The sequence below is a fragment of the Anabrus simplex genome, chromosome 2, assembly GCF_040414725.1.
Source record: "Anabrus simplex isolate iqAnaSimp1 chromosome 2, ASM4041472v1, whole genome shotgun sequence".
In the NCBI taxonomy this organism is placed as follows: domain Eukaryota; kingdom Metazoa; phylum Arthropoda; class Insecta; order Orthoptera; family Tettigoniidae; genus Anabrus; species Anabrus simplex.
In genome coordinates, this window is record NC_090266.1 from 1,122,658,363 (window position 1) to 1,122,684,032 (window position 25,670).

General features: G+C 39.5%; 1 protein-coding gene across 1 annotated transcript in view; it reads left to right on the plus strand.

Moving 5' to 3' along the window:
- The window catches only part of LOC136863803 (17-beta-hydroxysteroid dehydrogenase type 6-like), a 176,023-nt gene that overhangs the window by 37,533 nt on the left and 112,820 nt on the right, over positions 1–25,670 (plus strand). The window contains exon 3 of the mRNA XM_067140142.2: positions 15,011–15,223. Within this exon, the coding sequence (XP_066996243.2) occupies positions 15,011–15,223 (213 nt within the window). The remainder of the gene's footprint in view (positions 1–15,010; positions 15,224–25,670) is intronic.

Sequence of the window (25,670 nt, forward strand, 5' to 3'; positions counted from 1 at the left end):
TTTCCCAAGCACTTGGTTAGTGCTTAAGTAGCAGCTCTGACGATAGCACAGAAAAGAAGATTGTACACGGTCAAGCTGGCTGATATTTGAAGAAGCAGAAATGGATCAGACTGGAGAGGCGTATTCAACAATCTGTAAGATAGAGGAAACGTAGAATGCTCTGAGGGCATTTACATCTGTGATGTCAAAAATCCTGTAAAGTAAACCAAGGAGTGACTTTTTTCACCACCTTTAGTATCACTCTTCGTCCATGGGGTGAATATTGTATTGTAATCTTGTAATCTTGTAATCTTGTATTGTAATCTTCTAAGATCTACCCTATTAAAAGTCTGGGACAGGTTAGTAACTATACAATCCATTTGACCGTATGAATATAATATATATCTTGCTGGGCGCCCGTTGAGGCTGGGCTGGGGTGACGTAAATGCGGGCAGCTTACGTAGGAAGCACACGTCACAGTGAAGCGAGAAAGCGAACCCACTTTGCACAGAAGCGAGGGAGCATTGGCGTTCGACTGTGATACGAAGCTCTCCTCCACTATTCAGCGAAGTGTTGTTTGCGGTAGATTATTTATAATAATAATTTATAATCGCTGAAGCCCGCATTGGCGATAAGTATTTTATATCATAAGGAGTATTTTAAGAGGAGTCCACCTTTTCTTCCAGTGCTGAACAATATATTTGCTTTTTTAAACAATATCAATTACATATCAAATATAGTGGTACATGTTTTGTCCCTTAATCTTAAACATTGTTCCTTACTTGTAATCTAAAAGTATAAAATTTTATTTGTTTCGTATTATTACACTTAAAGCACTCTTATAAGACAAAATTCCTGAAGTCGATGACAAAAAAGAAAGTGCTTGTATAAGGCAGTGTGCTACAAGCTATACATCTAAACGTAACACCTTACTTGGACGACAGCGTTACTTCCCGCTGCACTGTTAATATGTCAACATATCTCATCAACATGCCTCATGGACCTAAAAGTTTTCTACGGTAATATATAACCGGAATTAGTTTTTAAAAATTAGTGTATTTATGACAATAGTACCACATGGTGCATCATTTATGTGATCTGGTTTTGATATCTCAATGTATATCTTTTCCATATTTATTTGGAATTTGTTTTGTTCCGAAGTATCTGTGGAACAGCAGAGGTGAAAGAAGGTGCGGGCTGTAATAGGTCTCAACTACCAAATTAAAGTTAATTTAAAACTTTAACAAGGTTATATTTTCTTTTCAAAATCAACAAATAACAAAGTATAACAGGTACCAAGTAGCAGATCAACAAATTAAGAAATTACAGATTACAGTTCGTTACAAGTTTTGGGCTTCGAGCCCCACAGTTACAATCCTTGAGCTATGAGCCCAACTTTACCAATGTACCCAGTTCACACAAATGGGCAGAAAACCCCAATCATGCCAAGGAGCACTTGCTCCCAATTACCATGTTAAGCCTCTTAGAGGCACGTTTCTCACATAAGAAAGAGCAGATGCGCTCTCAAAGTCTTCAAGCCTATTTAAGAGGCCATAAACTGACTTTACACTAACTGCCCTCAAGGCACACATACAGTGAAACAGGGGTATCTAATACCCAATCTACTGGGCCTTCGCAGGAAGGAAAACAAAACGGGTTGAGTAAATGGCCCAAAATACAAAATTGAATGGAGGCGATAACTTGCACTCCTACACAAAGTTTTTGTCTAAAACCTATGTGGCGCTAGGCCGATCATACAGGGGCAAATCCCAAGCTAGGGAGGTGACACGTATGAGAAAACTTACTACATTAAAGAAGAGAAGAACGGTTATGAAAACGTAGTCACCTCCTTTTCAAAATGAAGGGGAGTTCGAGAGGGTGAAGCACTCTCTATCCCCGCTTTACAGTTCAAGAAATAGTAGTTTTTACATAGATAGAAAAAGGGAATTACATTTTAAGGAAGATGGATTACATTTTAAAGGTTTCGAACCTTCTCCGAGAGCTAAACTGCTGAGCTAGCAAGAAATAAAGATGTTAACAGGCCATTACCTTGTTGAAGAACTTCTGCTTGAAGATAGAGGCGCTTCCCGCCCCCTGCTACATATTCACACACTAAGAGAGATGTTACTGAAGTGGCCCCGAGACCAGAAAATCAGCAGTTTTTATACCCTCGTGGAAAGTTCGAGACCTTTCATGAATGATAACAACCCGCCCACAAACTTTTATTGGATAACAGCAAAAACTAATACACAAGACGAGGAAGAAGCACCTTATTGGTGGAAAATTAATTACAGAAATACTTGATTGGCTACATTCAAAACAGGTGGAAAGAAAGGATTTATATTGCCAACCCACAAACCACAGAACAAAATTTAGTAAAACCAAAATTTAGGAATACAAAATTTCTTCAGGAGAGTACATTCCTTCACACCAGAGTGCGTTATCATAGTTTTGGTAGAGACATCTGTTAGAGAATGTCCAAACTTTTTCATACGGAGCAAACAAACACAAATCGAAATAGACACAGTTCAGAACACTTCAAAATTACCAAATTTACAGTAGTGACATCTTCCGAGAAACCGTTTAGTTAATACAGTTTGTTAAAGTTCAGACTTTCTCCTGTAGAGGAGTTTCAACTGGTGCAATATTTGAACTACCGGCGTGGACAGTTTTGATCTTTGAATGTAGCTGACGATGTGCCACATTAAGGGATGAAATATGTACAACTCTATTTGTTATGTAATTCTTGTTGCTTATAAAAAGCAAATATATTGTTCAGTATTGAACTGGGGACTTTTATGATATAAAATACACTGATGTTCTCTTGAAGGCAAAATTGCTCCTTCAAAAGCTAAACTTACTGGATTATATCACCGTTCCTATAGAAACTGTCTACACTGGGAACATAACTATAAACGAGAAAAGGCTTCAAGACTTAAATAAACATCATCACCTATGATCTCCCAGGAAAGAGAGACTTCTATGAGAGCATCCTTACTTGGCCAACTTATACGACTGTCCTTGAAGACTGTCTTTCACTAATAAAGATACGATTCGCCTTTCCTGAGCAAAAATGTGTAATTCTTCAAAATTTCAAACGTATTTTTCTGCTTTGTAGTCCATTCTGCATTATAACACACTGGAATAAAATTTGTATACGTTTAAATTTTTTCCTTATTTCTCCATCTGTTACTCAGTCAGTTGAAGAACGAAACAAATTCTTCAGATTTTGGAATTTTTAAATTACGTTCTTATGCCTGGAAACGTCTAGAATACTGCGACAGGTACCGAACAACATCCAGGATATGCTGTTCGAAATGTATTCCTACTGCATAAATATTGTTTCAGTTATTAAGTTTTAAAATTCCAGAACAGTTATGGGCTGTGGAGTTAATTCCTCCCTCCAAATGCTGATTTAATTAAAGCCACGGTCGCTTCCTTCCCACTTCTAGCACTTTCCAAACCCTGTCGTCGCCATAAGACCTATCTGTGTCGATGCGACGTAAAGCAAATTGCAATAACAACAACAACAATAATAATAATAATAATAATAATAATAATAATAATAATAATAATAATAATAATAATAATAATAATAATAATGTGTACATTTCGCTATTGATCAAAATTATGTTAGGATAACGTGTTCATCGACGGCCTAGTAATAATAATGTTTTGTTGCCTCGGGGGAGGCCTGGGCAAAGTCTTTCGAGTTGACACCGTATAGGCGACCTGCGCGTCTGTGAGGATGGGGCCCTACCTAACATGATATATATGACGGCCATGCAAAAAGAAAAGAGCCGGAGGCTATAAAATATTACCCCTGAAAGGACCGTCATGCAATTGCCTGCGGGAGAAGGTGCGGTCCCTATAAGAGCGCTGAGGTCCTAAGCTCGCCGCTGGAGGGACATGGGTGCACACCACGTGACGACAGATCTAGCACGCTCACGCGTTGATCGTCCACTGCACCCAGTCGTGCTGAAAACAATGAAATGGAGGCTTAAATAGAATAGCAAAGGTGTGTAGAGCGTTTCGTGACAGCAGAAGGAGTGAGGGGAATAAAAATTCATCAAAGAATGGTACAAATGTACGAAGATCACTGCTTGTCCATTGCAAGGGTCAAGGCAATGGCTCAAGTGATTCAGGAAGGATGGATGTCGTTGGCCGATGATGCACGGTCTGGAACGCCACGCTGCATTACCGATGCCATTGTCCAGCACGTGAATGGCCTCGTTATGTAAGACCGGCGAGTTACAGTATCAACCGTTGGCGCAGAGGTCGGAGTGACCGTCGGAAGGGTTCACGCCATCTTTAAGGACAGATTGAAATTTCGCTAAAAGTGCGCCCAATGGGTGCCTCACAGTATTCAACCAGCACAGGAAGCATGTTGAATGGACCTCTTGAACATTTGCTGCGCTGTGCCAAGAAAGGGGATGAGTTTCTTTCACGAGTGGTCGCTGGAGACGAGACATGGTATCATCACTTCGAACCCGAGTCAAAACGACAAAGTCTCCAGTGGAAGCATGCAGGGTCGTCGCAACCCAAAAAAGTCCAATGTGAGCTAAAGAATGCTCTGAGAGGCAAACGATTTACCTCGGACGCCGACGTCAAGCAGTACGTTTGGAACGCAGCCCCAGAAAATTTACGAGACGGCCATTCACCGCCCTTGTAGCAGTGGGAAAGGTGCCTCAACAGTGCTGGGCAATTCTTTTGAAATAACGGTACAAGTTTTCATTTTATAGCCTCTGGCTCGTTTCGTTTTGAATGGTCCTCATAATATGAAATGCTTGCAGTAAATGGATGAAAAGCGTGAGCAAACTATTGAGCTGTTGTGTCCTGGAGGAGAATTCTCCAACCAACAATGCACCAATATTCTTCAAACACATGCAATACAGGTAATAATGAACGACGTTTGAAGGGGGTTCGGCTAATTCTGTACCAACTGAAATATAGCTATTACTGTGGCTTTACACCAGCGTAAGGAGGTGTGATAGGCTTCTTGCATCCTCTAAACATCTTGCACTCTGATGGTAAAGGTTGTAAGTTCTACAGTGGATCACATCGTTACTTTTCCTGTTTTCTCAATTTGGATGAAGTACTTCTTTAACGTGAGTACTTCTACAATATTTAATTGCAGTGTTCTTAGCAATGCATTCAGAGGCTATAGCTGAATTAGTCGCACCGTGCTGTGGAAATACCTGGACTGCAGCGGAGTTAGCCGAAGCATTATGATTACAATCAAGTGAATTAATTGAAAATGTGAATTAAAATAGATATATTGTATTGAAGCACTAAAAAATGCAGCTTAATTCAGTGACTTTACAAATCCCCGACTATACAGCGAAGGGTGTGTTATATTCTTAATTGTGCGTAAATACTCTTCAACACATAACTGTCGATAGGAGTTTCATGCTTTTCTATCTTTTATTCCTCTTCTCAGATTAAAGCCGTGATCTGTACCAACACAGAATCTCCCAAAAATGAAACATCAAATTCTCCTGCTCTTTCCAAAAGGGGTAGTCCTTCCAAAAGAAAAAGACAGGAATGTGCCGATCTGTTTATTGACAAGTGTCTTAATGTGATGATACAATGTTTTTTAAATGAGGGATTAGACAAATCTAACCATTAACGATAAGGCAGGAATGCTAAAGCAAAAAAAGCATGAATGAACGATCAAGCCCTTTCACAGCAGTGCATTTCAGATCTTCCAATTTCGGTGTTTTACATAATAACCTGCTAAGTAATTCCTCGTTCATTCATCCAGAATTGCTTCGGCAACTTTGAAGTTAATATCTTAATAATACTTTATTTATAGACGTAATTTATTTATCCATTACCGTATATGAATTTTCATTGATATTTGAATTCGGCATGAGTTTCCAGGTCACGCCACTATGAGCGCCACTTGCGAATTGTCTCCCATTTTAACAAGGTTAAATCCGGAGGTGTCCCGTATTGTCTATACTGTATTTTCTGCAACTGCGGTCTTACCAGAGACTTATACGCCCTCTCCTTTACATCCTTACTGCAACCCCAAAATTCTCTCAAAACCATGGTGAAGCGATCTGTAACCTTTCTTGACTACCTCGTTAATATGATTTCCCCAATGAAGATCATTCCTTTTATTAACACCTAGGTACCTACTGTGTTCCTCATGAGGTACTACCATCCCATCAACATAATGATGAAAACTGAGAGGACTTTTTCTCTTCGTGAAACTTACAAGTTGATTTTGATCCCATCTACATTCATACCATAGTCTGCTGTACATGTCACAACATTGATTTACGTCCCCTGCAGTCGCTCACAATCTTGCAACTCATATACTACTCTATACCGGAGATGTTCACCCTGGGCATTCCGTCCCGCGGGCGCCCAGCACTGTAAGCGGGGGAAGGCGATGAGTGCAGCGTATGCTATTCAGCCAGTGACGCTGTGGCTGTCACAGGTCGTGAACGTTGAACGAAGCTCCCCCAGTCATTCTCAATCAGTGCGGCGATGAGGCAGAAATAAATGAAAGAAAGAGTGCAGAAGTACACGTCACTTTCAATTTACCTTATAAGGAATAACTTACTTATGTTCATTGCAGTTTATGTATTTTGACCGGTTGCAATAAAGAATTAGGCCTACAACCTCAAATATTTTTATAATGTACGTAATGAATTACAGTTTTCATTATTACATTTTAAGAGGGGCTTTAGAAACAGTTCTAATATAATACGGAGTTAAGGTGGATAAGTTGTGGCTTGAGGTTGTTTGGGTATAAATTATCTGACAAACTCACCGCCAATCCAATCATGCTTGCCCGGAATAAAATTAGTGAGGTTATTTATTTGAACGTATACTGTACATCTATCTGGTAGATATATTTACACTAGCAATTACCCGCGGCTTCGCTCGCGTGCATTTCGTAATTTGATCAAAGTAATCGTTCCTCGGCATTGTACTAGGATATTATCTGAAAATTCCTAAGGTATAAAACCGACCCAAAAAATGAGTTTCATTTACCCCAGAAATTCTTTGTAAACCATCACCTTTTGGGGCTAAGACGATCATGCGACATTGAACTGTACGTGTGAGAAACAGTCTTCTCTCAAGTAGAAAAAATAAATACATGTTTCTTTATTTTTTAAGTAGACTCCAAATACCTATTCCCACATCTGTAACATCTTCAGTTTTTAACATATGCATAAGTATCCCGATAAAAAAGAATTTAACCCATTGATCAGTCCTTCTCCCACCCTCACCTCCATCTAAGTGTATTTTCCGAAAATAAAAATACATGTTTCTTTATTTTTAAGGAGGTTCCAAATATCAATTTTCACGTCTGTAAGATCTTCAGTTTTTAAGGCTTTCCAAATACCAAGTTTCTTTTCTCTAACATGTTAAGTTTTTGACATATAATGTAGATATATCGGTACTCATTTTAAAAATTCACCCGCTTTTCCAGTTATTTTCAGCCCCTTAACTGGATTTTCCAAAACAAAGAAATACATGTTTTATTATTTTGAAAGGAGATTCCAAATACCATTTTTCATGCCTGTACGTCTGTAACACCTTCAGTTTTTGATATAAATGTATACTCATAAGAACAATTCAAATTCTTCATCTTCACTTCTTGCCACCCCTCTCCCGCCTTAGGTGAACTTTCCAAAAACAAAAAAAAAATACATTTTCCTTTATTTTGAAAGGAAATTCAAAATACCAACTTTCACGTCTGTAACAGCTTCAGTTTTTATGGTAAATTATCCTCATAAACATATTTAAACTCATTATTTACTTATTTTCATCCCCACACCCCTTACGTAGATTTTACAAAAAAAAAACACATGCGTATTTCTTCATTTTTGAAGGAGATTAAAAATACTAATTTTTCACGTCTGTAACATCTTTATTTTTTGAGATATAAGTATCCTCATAAACGTAATTCAACTCCTTTTTCATCCCCCTCCCCCTTCCTACCAGTTCATTTGATTCCCCCTCCCCAAGAGTGTGTGTTTCTTTATTTTTAATGGATATTCCAAATACCAATTTTCACGTCTTTACCATTTTTAGTTTTTGAGATATAAGTATCCTCACACAAAGAATTCAACTAATTTTTCAATTCATTCACCCCCCCTTAAGTGGATTATCCGAAGACAAAAGAACATGTGCTTCTTTACTTTGAAAGAAGATTCCAAATACAAATATTTATGCCTCTAACATCTTCAGTTTTTGAGATATAAGTATCCTAATAAAAAGAATTCAACTCCTTTTTCACTCCACCCCCGCCCGTTAACTTGGTTTCACCCCACCCACGAAAAGCGTGTTTATTTATTTTTAAAGGAGACTCCAAATACCAATTTCCACGTCTGTAACCTTCAGTTTTGAGATATAAGTTTCTCCAGAAAAAGAATTAAATTACTTTACTTCCTTTGACACTCCCCACTCAAGTGAATTTTCCAAAAACAAACAGTACCGATTTCTTTAAAAGAGCTTCCAAATACTAATTATCACGACTGTAACATCTTCAGTTTTTGGGATATATGTATCCCTGTAAAAGGAATTCATCTCCGGTTTCATACCTCCCCATCTACCAAGTTGATTCCCCCGCCAAATGCGAATTCCTTTATTTTTAAAAGTAGATTCCAAATACCAGTTTTCACGGTTGTAACATCTTTATATTTTTTGTATATGTATATATATGTATACTGTATATATATACATTCTCATGAAAATAATTCAACTAGTTTTTCAATTCTTCCCCCGCCTCTCCCGTTAAAAGTTTTTCCGAAAACCAAAGAATGCGTGTTTCCTTATTTTTAAAGGGGATTCAAATACCAATTTTTACGTCTGCAACATGTAGAGTTTTTGAGATATACTGTAGATACGCTAATTTTAAGAATTCACCCCCTTTTTCAGTTCCCCTTAAGTGGATTTTCCGAAAAAAATGTATGTTTCTTTACTTTTACAGGAAATTCCAAATACCAGTTTTCAAATCTGCAACGTTACGTGTTTGAGATAATTTGCAGATACAGTCTTTTTAAAAATTCACCCCGTGTGTCACTCCTGTTCACCCCCTATTCATCGGATTATCCAAATACACAAAAGTACGTGTTTCTTTATTTTTAAAGGAGATTCCAAATTTCTATTTTCATGTCTGTAACATTTTCAGTTTTTGAGAAATAAGTCTCCTCATAAAACGTGTTTAACCCATTTTCTCCTTTTTCACCTCCCTTAGTGGGATTTTCCGAAAACAAAAGAAATGCGTGTTTCTTCATTTTTAAAGGAGATTCCAAATACCAATTTTTGCGTCTGTAATCTTCTAAGTTTTTGAGATATAGATATCCTCATTTTAAAAATTCACCCCTTTTTCACCCCCTTAGCGACGGAATATCCAAAAATCCTCCCTTAGCGAGCACCTGCATGTTAATATGAATGTATTCCCAAAATTTCATTTCTTTATGTCCAGTAGTGTTGGCTCGGCGATGATGAATCAGTCAGTCAGTTAGTCAGTACAAGTTATTTTATATATATACTAGCAGTTACCCGCGGCTTCGCTCGCGTGGATTTCGTAAAGTAATGAAAGTAATCGTTCCTAGGTACTGTACTAAGACATTATCTGAAAATCCCTAAAGTATAAACATTCACCGACAAACTGAGTTTCATTTACCCCGGAAACTCTTTGTAAACCACGTTTGTGTTATTGACTATTGGGGCTAAGATGACCATGCAATATGGAACGGTACATCATATGAGAAAGTTTCTTCTCTCAAATCTAAAAAGAATGTTTATTTTTTAAGTAGATTCCAAATATCTATCTCCACGTCGTAACATTTTCATTTTTGAGATAGGCTACAAAAATCCCTTTAAAAGAATTTAACCCCTTTATCAGTCATTCCCATTTTCTGAAAACAAAAAGAAATACATGTTCTTTTACTTTTAAAGGAGATTCCAAATACGAATTTTCGCGTCTGTAACATCATCAGTATGTAAGATATAAGCATCCTCATTAAAAATTATTCACTTCTTTTTTTTCACTTCTTTTCACCTCCGTTACGTGCCTTTTCCGAAAGCAAAAAGAACGTGTACCTGTATTTTTAAAGGACTTTCCAAATACCAAGTTTCATGTCTGTAACATGTTAAGATTTTGACATATACTGTAGATATACCGGTACTCATTTTCAAAATTTGCCCACTTTTTCAATTATTTTCAACCACTTAGTGGATTTTCCGAAAACAAAATGTACGTGCTTCTTTATTTTTCAAGGAGGTTCAAAATACAGTAGAAAATTTCACGTCTGTAACATGTTCTTTTTTTAGATGTAAGTATCATCATAAAATGAATTAAACTTCTTCTTCCATTTTTTCCACCCCCTCTCCCTTTAAGTGGACTTTCCGCAAACAAAAAAATATGTGTTCCCTTATTTTTAAAGGAGATTCAAAACACCTAATTTCACGTCTGTAGCATCTTCAGTTTCTGAGATATAAGTATCCTCTTAAACAGAATTCAACTCCTTCTTTACTCGTTTTCACCCCCTCGCCCCCACCCCCGAGTCGATTTTACAAAACCAAAAAAATACGTGGTTATTTTTAAAGGAGATTTCAAATACCAAGTTTCACGTCTGTAACATCTTTACCTTTTAGAGATATAAGTATCCTCATACAAATAATTCAACGAATATTTCAACTCTTTCCCCCCCGTAAGTGGATTTCCATAAACCAAAGAAGACGCATTTCTTTATATTTAAAGAAGATTCCAAATACTAATTTTCACGTCTGTAACGTCTTTTTTTAGATGTAAGTATCCTCACAAGAAGAATTCAACACCTTATTCACCCCACCCCCTTTAAGTTGTTTCCCCCCCACAAAATGCGTGTTTCTTTATTTTTAAAGGAGATTCCAAGCAACAATTTTCACGTCTGTAACTATCAGTTTTTGAGATATAAGTACCCACATAAAAATAATTCCGTTTTTTCAGTTCCTTTCACCCTCCCTCCTTAAGTGAATATTCCGAAAACAAAAAATAACGTGTTTATTTATAAAGGAGCTTCTAAATACCAATTATCACGACTGTAACATCTTCCGGTTTCGAGATATGTGTCCTCATAAAAGGAATTAAATACATTTTCACCCACTCCCCCCAAGTTTATTTCCCCCCTAAAATGCGCTTTTCTTTATTTTAAAGGAGATTCCAAGTACCAATTTTCACGTCTGTATCAACTTTCGTTTTCATAAGGTATAAGTATCCTCATACAAATAATTCAATATATTTTTCAATTCTTTCTGCCCCCTTAATTGGATTTTCCGAAATCAAAGGAATATGTGTTACTTTACTTTTAAAGGGGACTCCAAACACCAATTTTTATGACTTCAACATCTATAGTTTTTGAGATATATGTAGACTCATACAAATAATTTAACTAATTTTTCAATTTTTTCACCCCGCCTAAGTGGACTTTCCGAAAACAAAAAATTATGCATTTCTTTATGAGATTCCAATCACCAATTTTTGCGTTTGTAACGTCTTCAGTTCTTGAGATATCAGAATCCTAATACAAAAAATTCAACCCACTTTTCAGTCCTTTCTACCCACCCCTCCCCACTCCCCCAAGTGGTTTTTCCAAAACCAAAAATACGTGTTTCCTCTATTTGGAAGGGATTAAAAGTACCAGTTTTCACTTCCTTAACATGTTAGGTTTTGAGATATACTGTAGATATGCCCATTCTAAAATTTCACCCCCTTTTTTGTTCCCCTTAAGTGTATTTTCCGAAAAAAAATATCTATGTCTCTTTACTTTTACAGGAGATTCCAAGTACCAGTTTTCAAGTCTGTAACATGTTAAGTGTCTGAGATATATTGTAGGCCTAAATACATATATTTCTTAATTCCACCCCGTTTTTCAAAACCGTTCACCCCCAATTCAAAAACAAAAAATACGGGTTTCTTTATTTTTAAAGGACATTCCAAATACCAAGTTTTACGTCGGTAAACTTTTAAGTTTTTGAGATATAGATATCCTCATTTAAAAATTTCACCCCACTTTTCACCCCCTTAAAGGGAATTTACGAAAACAAAAAACACGTGTTTCCTTATTTTTAAAGGAGATTCCAAATACCAAGTTTTACGTCGGTAAACTTTTAAGTTTTTGAGATATAGATATCCTCATTTAAAAATTTCACCCCACTTTTCACCCCCTTAGCAACCAAAATATACGTGTTTCTTTATTTTTAAAGGAGACTCTAAATACCAATCTTTATAGCTACACACGTTTACAGTGTTGAGATATAGATAGACGAATTTTAAAAATTTCCAAAAATTCACCCCATTTGTCACTCCTGCTTAAACCCATTAATTGGTTTTCTAAAAACAAAACTACGTGTTTCTTTGTTTTTAAAGGAGATTCCAAATACCAATTTTCATGTCTGTAACATTTTCATTTTTTGAGATATAAGTCTCCATATAAAAGGTGGTCAACACATTTTCCTCCTTTTTCACCCTCTTAATGGGATTTTCCGAGAACAAAAAAATACGTGTTTCTTTGTTTTTAAAGGAGATTCCAAGTACCAAATTTCATGTCTTTAAACTATTCCGTTTTCGAGGTACAGATACACTCATTTTAAAAATTCACCCCCCCCTTTTTAACTTCCTTAGCGATGGAATATCCAAAAATCCTCCCTTAGCGAGCACCTACATTGTAATATGAATGTATTCCAAAAGTTTCATTCTTTTATGTCCAGTCTTTTTGGCTCGGCGATGATGAATCAGTCAGTCAGTCAGTCAGTCAGTCAGTCAGTCAGTCGGGAAAAGTTATTATATATATATATATATATAGATAGATAGATTGTTGTTGCACTTTAATCTTGGATAGTAAATATCAATGTCCTCACCCGTGATGAAAGTCTCTCCCCCCATTTAGAGGCTAGCTATTATCAGCGGACGACTATTACATTTTAAATTCTATTTTCAGAAATTTATTAAACAGGGAAAGACACACAACACTACAAAACTGTGCAAAGTTGTTGTTGCATTATGCAGTTGTAACACTTTTTGCTTAATGCACAACAGGAATGATATATTTTAAAACATGGAAATACTGTCATTCTTATCCCAGGAGTTGTACCGTACATCGTACCTTGTACGCATAAACCCTGTACCTTTTGTAGGTTTAACACAAAAAATGTATAACGTGTCAGTTTCCTTTGAGTGAATAAGTAAATAAGTAAATAAGTAAATAAAACTGACATTTATGTCGAGCCCAGAATAAATCAACCCGGTATGTCTTGAAAAGGTCAGGATTTTTTGTTGTGATTATAAAGTTTTATTGTAAATAATCTACCCCAAACAACACTTTGCTAAGTAGTGGAGGAGAGCTTCGTAATCACAGTTGAACGTCTATGCTCCCTGCAAAGTGCGTTCGCTCTCTCGCTTCACTGTGACGTGAGCTGCTCGCATTTACGTCACGCCAGCCCAGCCTCAACGGGCGCCCAGCTGAGCACCTCTCTCTATACAGCACATAGCATTATATGTGATTTCAGGTCTTTACTCATATCATTTATACACTGTATATAAGAAATAACAAAGTTCCTATAATCACTACGTAATTAGAAAACACTTAACATTCTCTTGTTCTCTGAGTTCTGTTTTCTGAGGTCCATTTGACCTAAATATAAAAAATATCTGCTATAACTTGCTGGAATCCTACAAGTTGAGCTTCACTAGAATAACCCTTCTTAAACCCGAACTGCCTTCTATCAAACCAGTTAGTAATTTCGCGAACGTGTCCAATATAATCAAAAAGAATACTTTTCCAGAGCTTACAAACAACACATGTGAAGTTGACTGGCCTGTAATTATCTGCTTTATGTTTGTCACCCTTTCCCTTGTACGCAGAGGGCTACTATTGCAACTCTTCATTCATTTGGTTTAGCTCCTTCATGCAAACAGTAATAAAATAAGTATTTCAGATATGGCACTAAATCCCAACACATAGCCTTCAATATATCCTCAATATCTTCTTATTCCCACAAATATTTCCAAGTCCCTTTCTTTGTAATCTGCAATTCCATCTTAATCTCTTTACTTCCCTGTTATATATGACGGGTCTTTACTATCCTTACCATTTTTAATGGTACCGGTACATATCTGTTTTACATTCTTCAACAATTACTTTAAACACAACTCATAAGCTGCCTTTATACCTTTCAACGTTTGTATCCTTTTATAAATGTCTTTATAATCACAGGTAAATGTCAGTATTTAGCCGCCATTATTAATCGCCTCCTCTATCAGGACTTTGTATCCAACTACCTTTACAGATTGCCGACTGAATACCTGTGCCTTCTGGAAGGGCTCGCATGTACACTCCCCTTGTTCATTAATGATCCCTCGAATATCCTTCACCGGGCGAGTTGGTCGTGCGGTTAGGGGAGCGCAGCCGTGGGCTTGCATCCGAGAGATAGTGGGTTCAAACCCCACTATTGGCAGCCCTGAAGATGGTTTTCCGTGGTTTCCCATTTTCACACAAGGCGAATGCTGGAGCTGTAACTTAATTAAGACCACGGCTGCTTCCTTCCCACTCCTAGCCCTTTCCTATCCCATCGTCAGAGCGACGTAAACCAAGTTGTAAAAAAATGTTGATTGTCCTTCCTGGAACCTGTTTCTGCCTGAAAGTATCTATACCTATGCTTCCATTGCTCCCTAAAATTCATATGGCTGCCAATTTTTTTGCCACCATGTTATGCTTAGCTGAATTCTTCGTTGAATTCAATTTTCTATTGAGATTCCTCAATATCTTCTTATTCCCACAAATATTTCCAAGTCTCTTTCTTTGTAATCTGCAATTCCATCTTAATCTCTTTACTTCCCTGTTATATATGACGGGTCTTAACTACTCTTACCACTTTTAATGGTACCGGTACATATCTGTTTTACATTCTTCAACAATTAGTTTAAACACAACTCATAAGCTGTTAACATTTTTATTTACCTTTTCCCATTGATTATAATTGCTTTTTAAAAAATATCTCCTTTCCCCTCTTCTTGTTCCAGGATGTGACACGGGATTTGGCCACCTTCCAGCTCTGAGAGCGGACTCCCTTGGTTTACTAGTCTATGCAGGATGCCTGCACCCCGAAGGAGACGGGGCCAAAGCTCTCAAGGAGAAGTGTTCAGACAGAACACACATAGTTTCTCTCGATGTTACGAACGACAAGCTCGTGGAGGCGGCTGCTCAGTATGTCAAGAGCACTCTTGGTGACAAAGGTTTGTAGCCTATTTCTGATTAAACAGCTTCATTGAATTAACAGATTTTATGGCGCTCAAGAGAGTTTATTTTACATGTCTAACATCCAGGTGATCTGTCCTAACAGCTCAGAGGTGCTCGTATAATAATAATAATAATAATAATAATAATAATAATAATAATAATAATAATAATAATAATAATAATATTAATAATAATAATAATTGTTACGGGGATACCAGTGGAACAGCAGAGGTGAAAGAAGGTGCGGCTTGGAATGGGTCTAACTACAAAGCAGAGATATTGATTAAAATTGAATTAAAGGTTATATTTTCAAAAATAGCAAAACTTAACAATTTTGACATACAATTTGAACATTCAACGAATAACAACAAGTTAACAAATCAGGTACAAGACCAGGAAAGCCAAGATTTAGAGACACTTTAACGATCTGGGCTTCAAGCCCCACTTTTCACAATTCCTGAGCTCTCAGCTCACAACCATATATTTATCAAAGGGCAGAAAACCCCTAATAACCTGGAGTACTTGCTCCCACCTAGCACTGTCAGGCCTCCTAGAGACACAAATCCAAATACAAGAAAGAGCTGACCCGCTCTCAATTTTTCAAGCCTATCAAAGGCCACAACGGACTTTACTATTAACAGCCCTCAAGGCACCCTTACAAAGAAACAGGGGTATCTTGTACCCAACCTAATGGGCCTTAGTAGAAAAATAATAGGTTAAGTTAATGGCCCGCAACACCAAGTAGAATGGAGGCGTGTACTTGCACTCCTATATGAAATCTTTTAAAACCCAAGAGTTACACATCAAAATCGAAGCAGATGGGCACGATCGGTCAAAAATTAATTACAGAAATTTTGGGTTGGCTCAATTCAAAACTGGCGGAAAGAAAAGATTAATATTGCCAACCCACAAATGAAAAAACCAAATTTAGTAAAGATGAAACTTATGACTACAAAATTTCTTCAGAAAGTTCCTTAACTTCGCACCAGGGTGCATGATCATAGTTTTTTGTAGAGACATCTATCAGAGAATGTCCACACTTCTTGATCAATAGAAAAAACAAGTTGAATTCCACACAGTACTGACAACTTCGTAATCACAAAATTTACGGTAGTGACATATTCTGAGAAAACTTATTGGTTGATACAGTAGTTAAAGTTCAGAGTTCCTCTTGTAGAGGAGTACTTTAAGGCGGAAAATTCAAATGTAAGGCGTAGAGGTGTACCAGCCGGTTTCCACAGGGCGACACAGAAGAAGTTTTTAAACAAAATTTAGTCATCAATAGAAGAAAATTTCTGCTTCTTTGCAAATAGATTGTGGGAGAATATGGAGGAGACATTAAGAATTTCCAAAGTTTGTAGAAGAATTTTGAAAAACATTTAAGGCATAACAATTTTTCTTAAAATCTCCTTTGTTTTGAAGTAGATAGTTAGGAGTTAGTTGAACTCCGGCTTGAGAGTGTCTTTGTTGCCGTAGAATGCCAATCACACGATCAAAATTTTGACGGCAATACCAGCCGCCGCTGCCGATATCCAGTCGAGGTCCTCCGGACCCCTCAAGTACCCTGAGATACCTCTCTCCCGCACTATGAGAGGGGTAGTCGTGGTGAAGGACGCCTCAGATGCGAAGTTTGTTTACAGTCCCCGGATAAGCTTGCGGTTGGTGCGCCGCACTTCAGCCTGTGCCGGGAGATAGCCTCCGGCGCGCCGTACACAGAAGGACATCACGGGAGTGGAGTGGGCCCTTACCCCACCACGGTGGCGGTAAGGCGACGAACGGCTGCGGGGCACTGAAACAGTAAGATCTCGGCGGCAGAATCGTTGTTGGTGATTTCTTATTTTAGGGCACATTCTTGTTGGAGAGGGAGAGGGGCCAGCGGCGTGGAAAATTTTATTTGCCACTGGTATGATTTAGCAGGAGACTGGAGCTTGGTAATGGCTGCACGGGAAGGACAGCAGAGTAACCTGAGGGGAAAATCTTACATACTTATACAGAGCAGATAAGAGGCAAAGGGCAGAAGGCCTAAGATTAATAGAAAAATATAACCTTCAGAGTTTCATCAATGTTTAGTGGCAAGGTTAACTAGGATATTTTACGGGTTTAATCTGTGACATATGTACCCTAAATATCCTCTCGGTGGCTGGATTGCTCACTAATAATGTAACAGGAGTTAGGAAGTCTAGAATTATGCACGGCCCATGAAATCTGGGGGCAAGCTTGCCCAAGGAACGAAGTTTTTGATCATAACTTGATCTCCTCTTTCGAATTTCACCGTCCATACCTTTCCAAATGAACATCTCTCTGATATTTTCTCGGGTTTTGAAGATGCCTAAACGCCCCCCTAGTGGGGTCTCGTGGTAATACTCATGGGTACAAGCACAGCAGAAACCACAACTTTCATCCTCTGATCATTCCCCGATGGGCGACATAAAACACCATTCCTCAACACATAAGGGACATCACCAGTACGACGCGGCCTAGCTAAGACCCAACTTAAGGCTTGGTTACCCGTTTCCAAGTCGAACTTGACGTGTTCCAGATAAAGGCGGAACTTCTCTAACGCATATAAGACAGCCAATCCCTCAAGTTCATAGATGGAATACTTGGCTTCTTGAGCCGATAGAGACCTAGATGCATAGGCGATGGGTCACCTCCCTAGTTCACTCTCTTGAAGAAGCACTGCAGCCACCGCCGACGACGACGCGTCGGTTTGGAAGATGAATTTCTTCGAGAAATCAGCCATAGCAAGGACAGGGGCGTTACAAAGAGCTAGTTTGAGGTCTTCGAAAGCGGCTTGTTGAAAAGGCCCCCACTCGAACTTGACGCCTTTCCTACGGAGTAAGTTCAAGGGCGCCGCTCTATTAGCGAAGTTAGGAATACATTTCCTGAAGAAATTCACCATGCCAATGAATCTGGCAATACCTTTGATGTCCTTGGGAGGTTTGAAATCACGGTTGGTCTGTGTTCTAGAATGATCCACTGCGACACCATCGGGCGACACGATATGCCCTATAAATGACATGGAAGGCTTAGCGAAAGCAACCTTAGACAACTTCACCCTTAACCCTGCCTTAAGAAGGCGATTAAGGACCTCTTTCAGATGACCTAGATGTTCTTCAAAGGTCTCTGAAAATACGACGACATCGTCAAGATAATGGTATAAGTACTCGAAATTGATGTCGGAGAATACCCTATCTAGCAGTCTCGTTAGCACAGCTGCTCCCGTGGGGAGCCCGAAAGGCACGCGGTTGTACTCATACAAGTTCCAATCCGTGGCAAAAGCTGTCAGATGTTTAGATTCTTCAGCTAGAGGGATCTGATTATACGCCTGATTAAGGTCTAAGATGGTGAAGAACTTAGCTTTTCGAAACCATGAAAAACAAGAACGAAGGTCGGGAAGGGGCACAGATTATAACACCACCTTCCGACTTAAAGCCCTATAGTCAATCACAGGCCTGAAGCCACCTTGGGGTTTCTGGACTAAGAAAAACGGCAATGAATATGCAGACTTAGAGGGCCGAATTATGCCGTCCTTGAGCATCTGATCTATGATCTCCTTCAGAGCCTTCATTTTAGATGGAGATAACCTATAAGGTGGAAATCGAACAAGAATCGAATCCGTAACTTCAATCTTGTATTCCATAAGGTCAGTAACACCAAGAGTATCGGAGAAAACATCTGGAAACGACTGGCACAGCTTACGAATACTCTCAGCCTGCTCCTCAGGGAGACGTCTAAGGTCTTACGACATCTCATCCTGGGTAGGCGAAACAGATGAACATGACACAGAATTACATTTTAACAAGGGGATTTTGAAATTACTAGCAAATTTGAAAGTGTACGACTTGCTCTGAATGTCGAGCGCAAGACCTGTGTGAGACATGAAATCCGCTCCTAATATAATGGGGCGAGACAAATGCTTAGCCACAAACAATTTTACTTTTCAAGTAAATTTAGCAATCCTATTTCTGGCAAAGATGAAACCTAAAATTGCTAATGGAGAAGTGTTTGCCGAAATTCATTGAACCGAAGACGAACAAAAATCAGAAAATTTACAGACAGACCTTAATTTAGAATACTATTCAGCCGAAATAATGGAACAAAACTCCCAGAATCTAATAAAGCAGTAACAGGTTCATTATGTAATTCAATTTTGAGAAGTGGTACAGGTGTGGGGGAATCCACAGCAATCCTAAGACATTCTTTAAGGCATTCAACTGCCGGTTTAGAAGAACTTCTATCCGGTTCCAAGCTTTCGGAGGCTTTAACCGGGGCTGAGCCTTGGAGAGAAGAATGTGCCGACTCAGCCAGTGCCACTAGTCACTTTTGATTATTGGTGTTGGTGGACGTTGCAACATAAGTTGAGCAGGAGGGGGTGCTATTAGTATTCGGGCAATTCTTGGCTATATGGGAAAACGAGCAGCATTTAAAACAGCCTTGGGATGACCCTGCTCCATTCCTTGTCCCTCTAGATTTAACCAAGCCACACTTGTTCCTGAGATGATCTGCCGACCCACACGCATAACATTTGCGCGCAATGACAGTTCGGCGAGGTGGAGGCAAAAAATTACTTAAAGACGGAGGGGGCTCCTTCGCGACACGTAATGTGTCAGCATATCTAACACCTTCGGCTGAGACAGCCATAGCCTCTAACTCGGCAAAAGTTTGCGGACGCGACGCCAAACACAAATATGACGTGTAGGATGGTGAAATTCCTTCCACAATGGCCTGTACAATTTTATCTTCAGGGAAATGTAGAGCAAATACCCTAGTGTAAAATTTAATGTCTTGGATGAAGTCGGCAAGATTTTCATCCGGTCGCTGTACTCTATAATAATACTTTTGAATTAGAGATGACCTAGCTCGAGCCGGAATGAAGTTAGCTAACAGATGGGCGTGGAAGTCTTCTATAGAGGATTGATCAGCTATGGATCTTACTATTTTGTCTGAAAGGACACCGATGGCATAGGGATAAATAATCTGAAGAATTTGACATGGAGAAAGAGAAAAGACAAGGGCGTGATCCTGGATCTCGACTAAACATCTTAAAAATGAAATGACATCACTGGTAGAGTTAACGGATAACTTGGAAATACCCCTAAGCAACATCGCTAATGGATGAGGCAAACTACTGAACCCGGGTGACATGGAAGGTAAAGGCCTAAGGGGCGCAGAAGCTGCTTCAGAGGGTGCATTATTCAACTCAAACGGCGGTAGTGAGGTACGACGCTCAGATTCATTTTCTAATGGGGCAGAAATTTGTTGAGTTGCCACGGATTTTCTACCTTCTTCACCCTTGGACGAAACCTTCTCGCTAGCTACGTTTACCACGGCGGGCTGGTCGGTGTTGGGAGTAGCGGATCCAGATAACAATTGACCAACTTTACTGGATATTTTAGAAAGGTGTTCAACAAGAGCACTAGCCACCTTACCCTGAAGTTCATTTAACGTAAGAGACAATAGATCGCTAACTATATTGGAAAAATGGTACAATCTAGCCTGTACACTTTTGAGTTGATTTGGAGATGGATCACTCACTTCAAAGAAACTAACTACAGATACTAGATCAGTAGTATTGTCAGTGATAGTGGAGAGTGCCTCATCAATATCTCTCTCTCCCAATGTTGGAATACAAATTGGTAACTCTAATGACTCCTTCAGTTTTTTTGTGTCTACCGCAACCGTGCCTCCAGATTGAACATTTTTAATGGTTAAAATCAATTCCTCCTTGCGCAAATAGCCGGGATGGTGGAATTCGCGGGGCCGGACATGATGACAAAAACTTGACAAATTTTGAAAAGATAGAAAGGAAAATTCCGGCAACTTAGAAAATTGTTAGAGTTCAAATCAAAGACAATGTTTAGCCGTCAAAAGGGTCTTAATTGAGACCAATTCAACCACGCTCTGCTACCACTTGTTACGGGGATACCCGTGGAACAGCAGAGGTGAAAGAAGGCTCGTGCTGGAATGGGTCTAACTACAAAGCAGAGATATTGATTAAAATTGTTTTAAAGGTTATATTTTCAAAAAATATCAAAACTTAACAATTTTGACATACAATTTGAACATTCAACGAATAATAACAAGTTAACAAATCAGGTACAAGACCAGGAAAGCCAAGATTTAGAGACACTTTAACGATCTGGGCTTCAAGCCCCACTTTTTACAATTCCTGAGCTCTCAGCTCACAACCATATATATATATATCAAAGGGCAGAAAACCCCTAATAACCTGGAGTACTTGCTCCCACCTAGCACTGTCAGGCCTCCTAGAGACACATATCCAAATACAAGAAAGAGCTGACCCGCTCTCAATTTTTCAAGCCTATCAAAGGCCACAACGGACTTTACTATTAACTGCCCTCAAGGCACCCTTACAAAGAAACCGAATGGGCCTTAGTAGAAAAATAATATGTTAAGTTAATGGCCCGCAACACCAAGTAGAATGGAGGCGTGTACTTGCACTCCTACATGAAATCTTTTAAAATCCAAGAGGCACTAGGCCGATGAACCAGGGGCTATTCCCAAACTATGGAGGTGACTCGTATAAGAAAATTTAATACATTAAGGAAGAAAAAGTTACCAAAACGTAGTCACCTCAAGGCAAAAATGAAGGGGAGCTCGAGAGGGTAAAGCACTCTCTATCCCCGATTTACAGTTAAAGATATATGAAGTTTTACAAAAGTGACGGCAATTTACATGTTTGAAGATAGGTTACATAATAAAGGTTTCGGACCATCCCCGCGGGTTAAACTGCTGAGCTAGCAAGAAATAAAGATGGTTAAGTAGCCATTACCTTGTTGAAGAGCTGCTGCCGGATGAAAGAGGCGCTTCCCGCCTCCTGCTACACTTCCATACACTCCATACACTAGGCTAGATGTTGTTCGAGTGGCGGAGAGACAGAAAAATCAGCAGTTTTTATACTCTCGGGGAAGATTCGAGACCTTTCAAGAATAATTAAGACACGCCCACAGTCGTTTATTGGGTAGCTTAGAGTTACACATCAAAATCGAAGCAGATGGACACGATCGGTCAAAAATTAATTACAGAAATTTTGGGTTGGCTCAATTCAAAACTGGCGGAAAGAAAAGATTAATATTGCCAACCCACAAATGAAAAAAACGAAATTTAGTAAAGATGAAACCTATGACTACAAAATTTCTTCAGAAAGTTCCTTAACTTAACACCAGGGTGCATGATCATAGTTTTTTGTAGAGACATCTATCAGAGAATGTCCACACTTCATGATCAATAGAAAAAAAACAAGTTGAACTCCACACAGTACTGACAACTTCGTAATCACAAAATTTACGGTAGTGACATCTTCTGAGAAAACTTATGGGTTGATACAGTAGTTAAAGTTCAGAGTTCCTCTTGTAGAGGAGTACTTTAAGGCGGAAAATTCAAATGTACGGCGTAGAGGTGTACCAGCCGGTTTCCACAGGGCGACACAGAAGAAGTTTTTAAACAAAATTTAGTCATCAATAGAAGAAAATTTCTGCTTCTTTGCAAATAGATTGTGGGAGAATATGGAGGAGACATTAAGAATTTCCAAAGTTTGTAGAAGAATTTTGAAAAACATTTAAGGCATAAAAATTTTTCTTAAAATCTACTTTGTTTTGAAGTAGATAGTTGGGAGTTAGTTGAACTCCGGCTTGAGAGTGTCTTTGTTGCCGTAGAAAGCCAATCACAAAATCGAAATTTTGACGGCAAGACGAGCCGCCGCTGCCGATGTCCAGTCGAGGTCCTCCGGACCCCTCAAGTACCCTGAGATACCTCTCTCCCGCACTATGAGAGGGGTAGTCGTGGTGAAGGACGCCTCAGATGCGAAGTTTGTTTACAGTCCCCGGATAAGCTTGCGGTTGGTGCGCCGCACTTCACCCTGTGCCGGAGATAGCCTCCGGCGCGCCGTACACAGAAGGACATCACGGGAGTGGAATGGGCCCTTACCCCACCACGGTGGCGGTAAGGCGACGAACGGCTGCGGGGCACTGAAACAGTAAGATCTCGGCGGTAGAATCGTTGTTGGTGATTTCTTATTTTAGGGCACATTCTTGTTGGAGAGGGAGAGGGGCCAGCGGCGTGGAAAATTTTATTTGCCACTGATATGATTTAGCAGGAGACGGGAGCTTGGTAATGGCTGCACGGGAAGGACAGCAGAGTAACCAGGGGGGAAAATCTTACATACTTATACAGAGCAGATAAGAGGCAAAGGGCAGAAGGCCTAAGATTAATAGAAAAATATAACCTTCAGAGTTTCATCAATGTTTATTGGCAAGGTTAACTAGGATATTTTATGGGTTTAATCTGTGACATATGTACCCTAAATATCCTCTCGGTGGCTGGATTGCTCACTAATAATGTAACAGGAGTTAGGAAGTCTAGAATTATGCACGGCCCATGAAATCTGGGGGCAAGCTTGCCCGAGGGAACGAAGTTTCTGACCATAACTTGATCTCCTCTTTCGAATTTCACCGTCCATACCTTTCCAAATGAACATCTCTCTGATATTTTCTCGGGTTTTGAAGATGCCTAAATGCCCCCCTAGTGGGGTCTCATGGTAATACTTGAAGATCATGGGTAAAAGCACAGCTGAAACCACAACTTTCATCTTCTGATCATGCCTCGATGGGCAACATAAAACCCCATTCCTCAACACATAAGGGACAACATGTTCCCCAGAAGAAAGGGTTTCCATTATAGGAGCCAGCACTGGATCTTCACTTTGATATTTTTAATATCCCTAAACAGCATGGGGGTATCAGTTAGAATGGCATTCACCCCCGGAGGTATGGACTCGGGAAGTGAAGAATAGTCCTCCTGTTCGGAGTTCTCTACTTCATTAGAAAACATACGGCTTAGTCCGTCTGCCACAACATTTTCAGACACTCTTATATGTCTAACATCAAATTGGAAGGCAGAAATCCTGATGGCTCAGCGGGCTATGCGACCAGTACGACGCGGCCTAGCTAAGACCCAACTTAAGGCTTGGTTATCCGTTTCCAAGTCGAACATGACGTGTTCCAGATAAAGGCGGAACTTCTCTAACGCAAATAAGACAGCCAATCCCTCAAGTTCTTAGATGGAATACTTGGCTTCTTGAGCCGATAGAGCCCTAGATGCATAGGCGATGGGTCGCCTCCCTAGTTCACTCTCTTGAAGAAGTACTGCAGCCACCGCCGACGACGACGCGTCGGTTTGGACGATGAATTTCTTCGAGAAATCTGCCATAGCAAGGACAGGGGCGTTACAAAGAGCTAGTTTGAGGTCTTCGAAAGCGGCTTGTTGAAAAGGCCCCCACTCGAACTTGACGCCTTTCCTACGGAGTAAGTTCAAGGGCGCCGCTCTATTAGCGAAGTTAGGAATAAATTTCCTGAAGAAATTCACCATGCCAATGAATCTGGCAATACCTTTGATGTCCTTGGGAGGTTTGAAATCACGGTTGGCCTGTGTTCTAGAATGATCCACTGCGACACCATCGGGCGACACGATATGCCCTATAAATGACATGGAAGGCTTAGCGAAAGCAACCTTAGACAACTTCACCCTTAACCCTGCCTTAAGAAGGCGATTAAGGACCTCTTTCAGATGATCTAGATGTTCTTCAAAAGTCTCTGAAAATACGACGACATCGTCAAGATAATGGTATAAGTACTCGAAATTGATGTCGGAGAATACCCTATCTAGCAGTCTCGTAAGCACAGCTGCTCCCGTGGAGAGCCCGAAAGGCACGCGGTTGTACTCATACAAGTTCCAATCCGTGGCAAAAGCTGTCAGATATTTAGATTCTTCAGCTAGAGGGATCTGATTATACGCCTGATTAAGGTCTAAGATGGTGAAGAACTTAGCTTTTCGAAACCATGATAAACAAGAGTGAAGGTCGGAAAGGGGCACAGATTATAACACCACCTTCCGATTTAAAGCCCTATAGTAAATCACAGGCCTGAAGCCACCTTCGGGTTCCGGGACTAAGAAAATAGGCAATGAATATGCAGACTAAGAGGGCCGAATTATGCCGTCCTTCAGCATCTGATCTATGATCTCCTTCAGAGCCTTCATTTTAGATGGAGATAACCTATAAGGTGGAAATCGAACAAGAATCGAATCCGTAACTTCAATCTTGTATTCCATAAGGTCAGTAACATCAAGAGTATCAGAGAAAAATCTGGAAACGACTGGCACAGCTTACGAATACTCTCAGCCTGCTCCTCAGGGAGATGTCTAAGCTCTTACGACATCTCATCCTGGGTAGGCGAAACAGATGAACATGACACAGAATTACATTTTAACAAGGGGATTTTGAAATTACTAGCAAATTTGAAAGTGTACGACTTGCTCTGAATGTCGAGCACAAGACCGGTGTGAGACATGAAATCCGCTCCTAATATAATGGGGCAAGACAAATGCTTAGCCACAAACAATTTTACTTTTCAAGTAAATTTA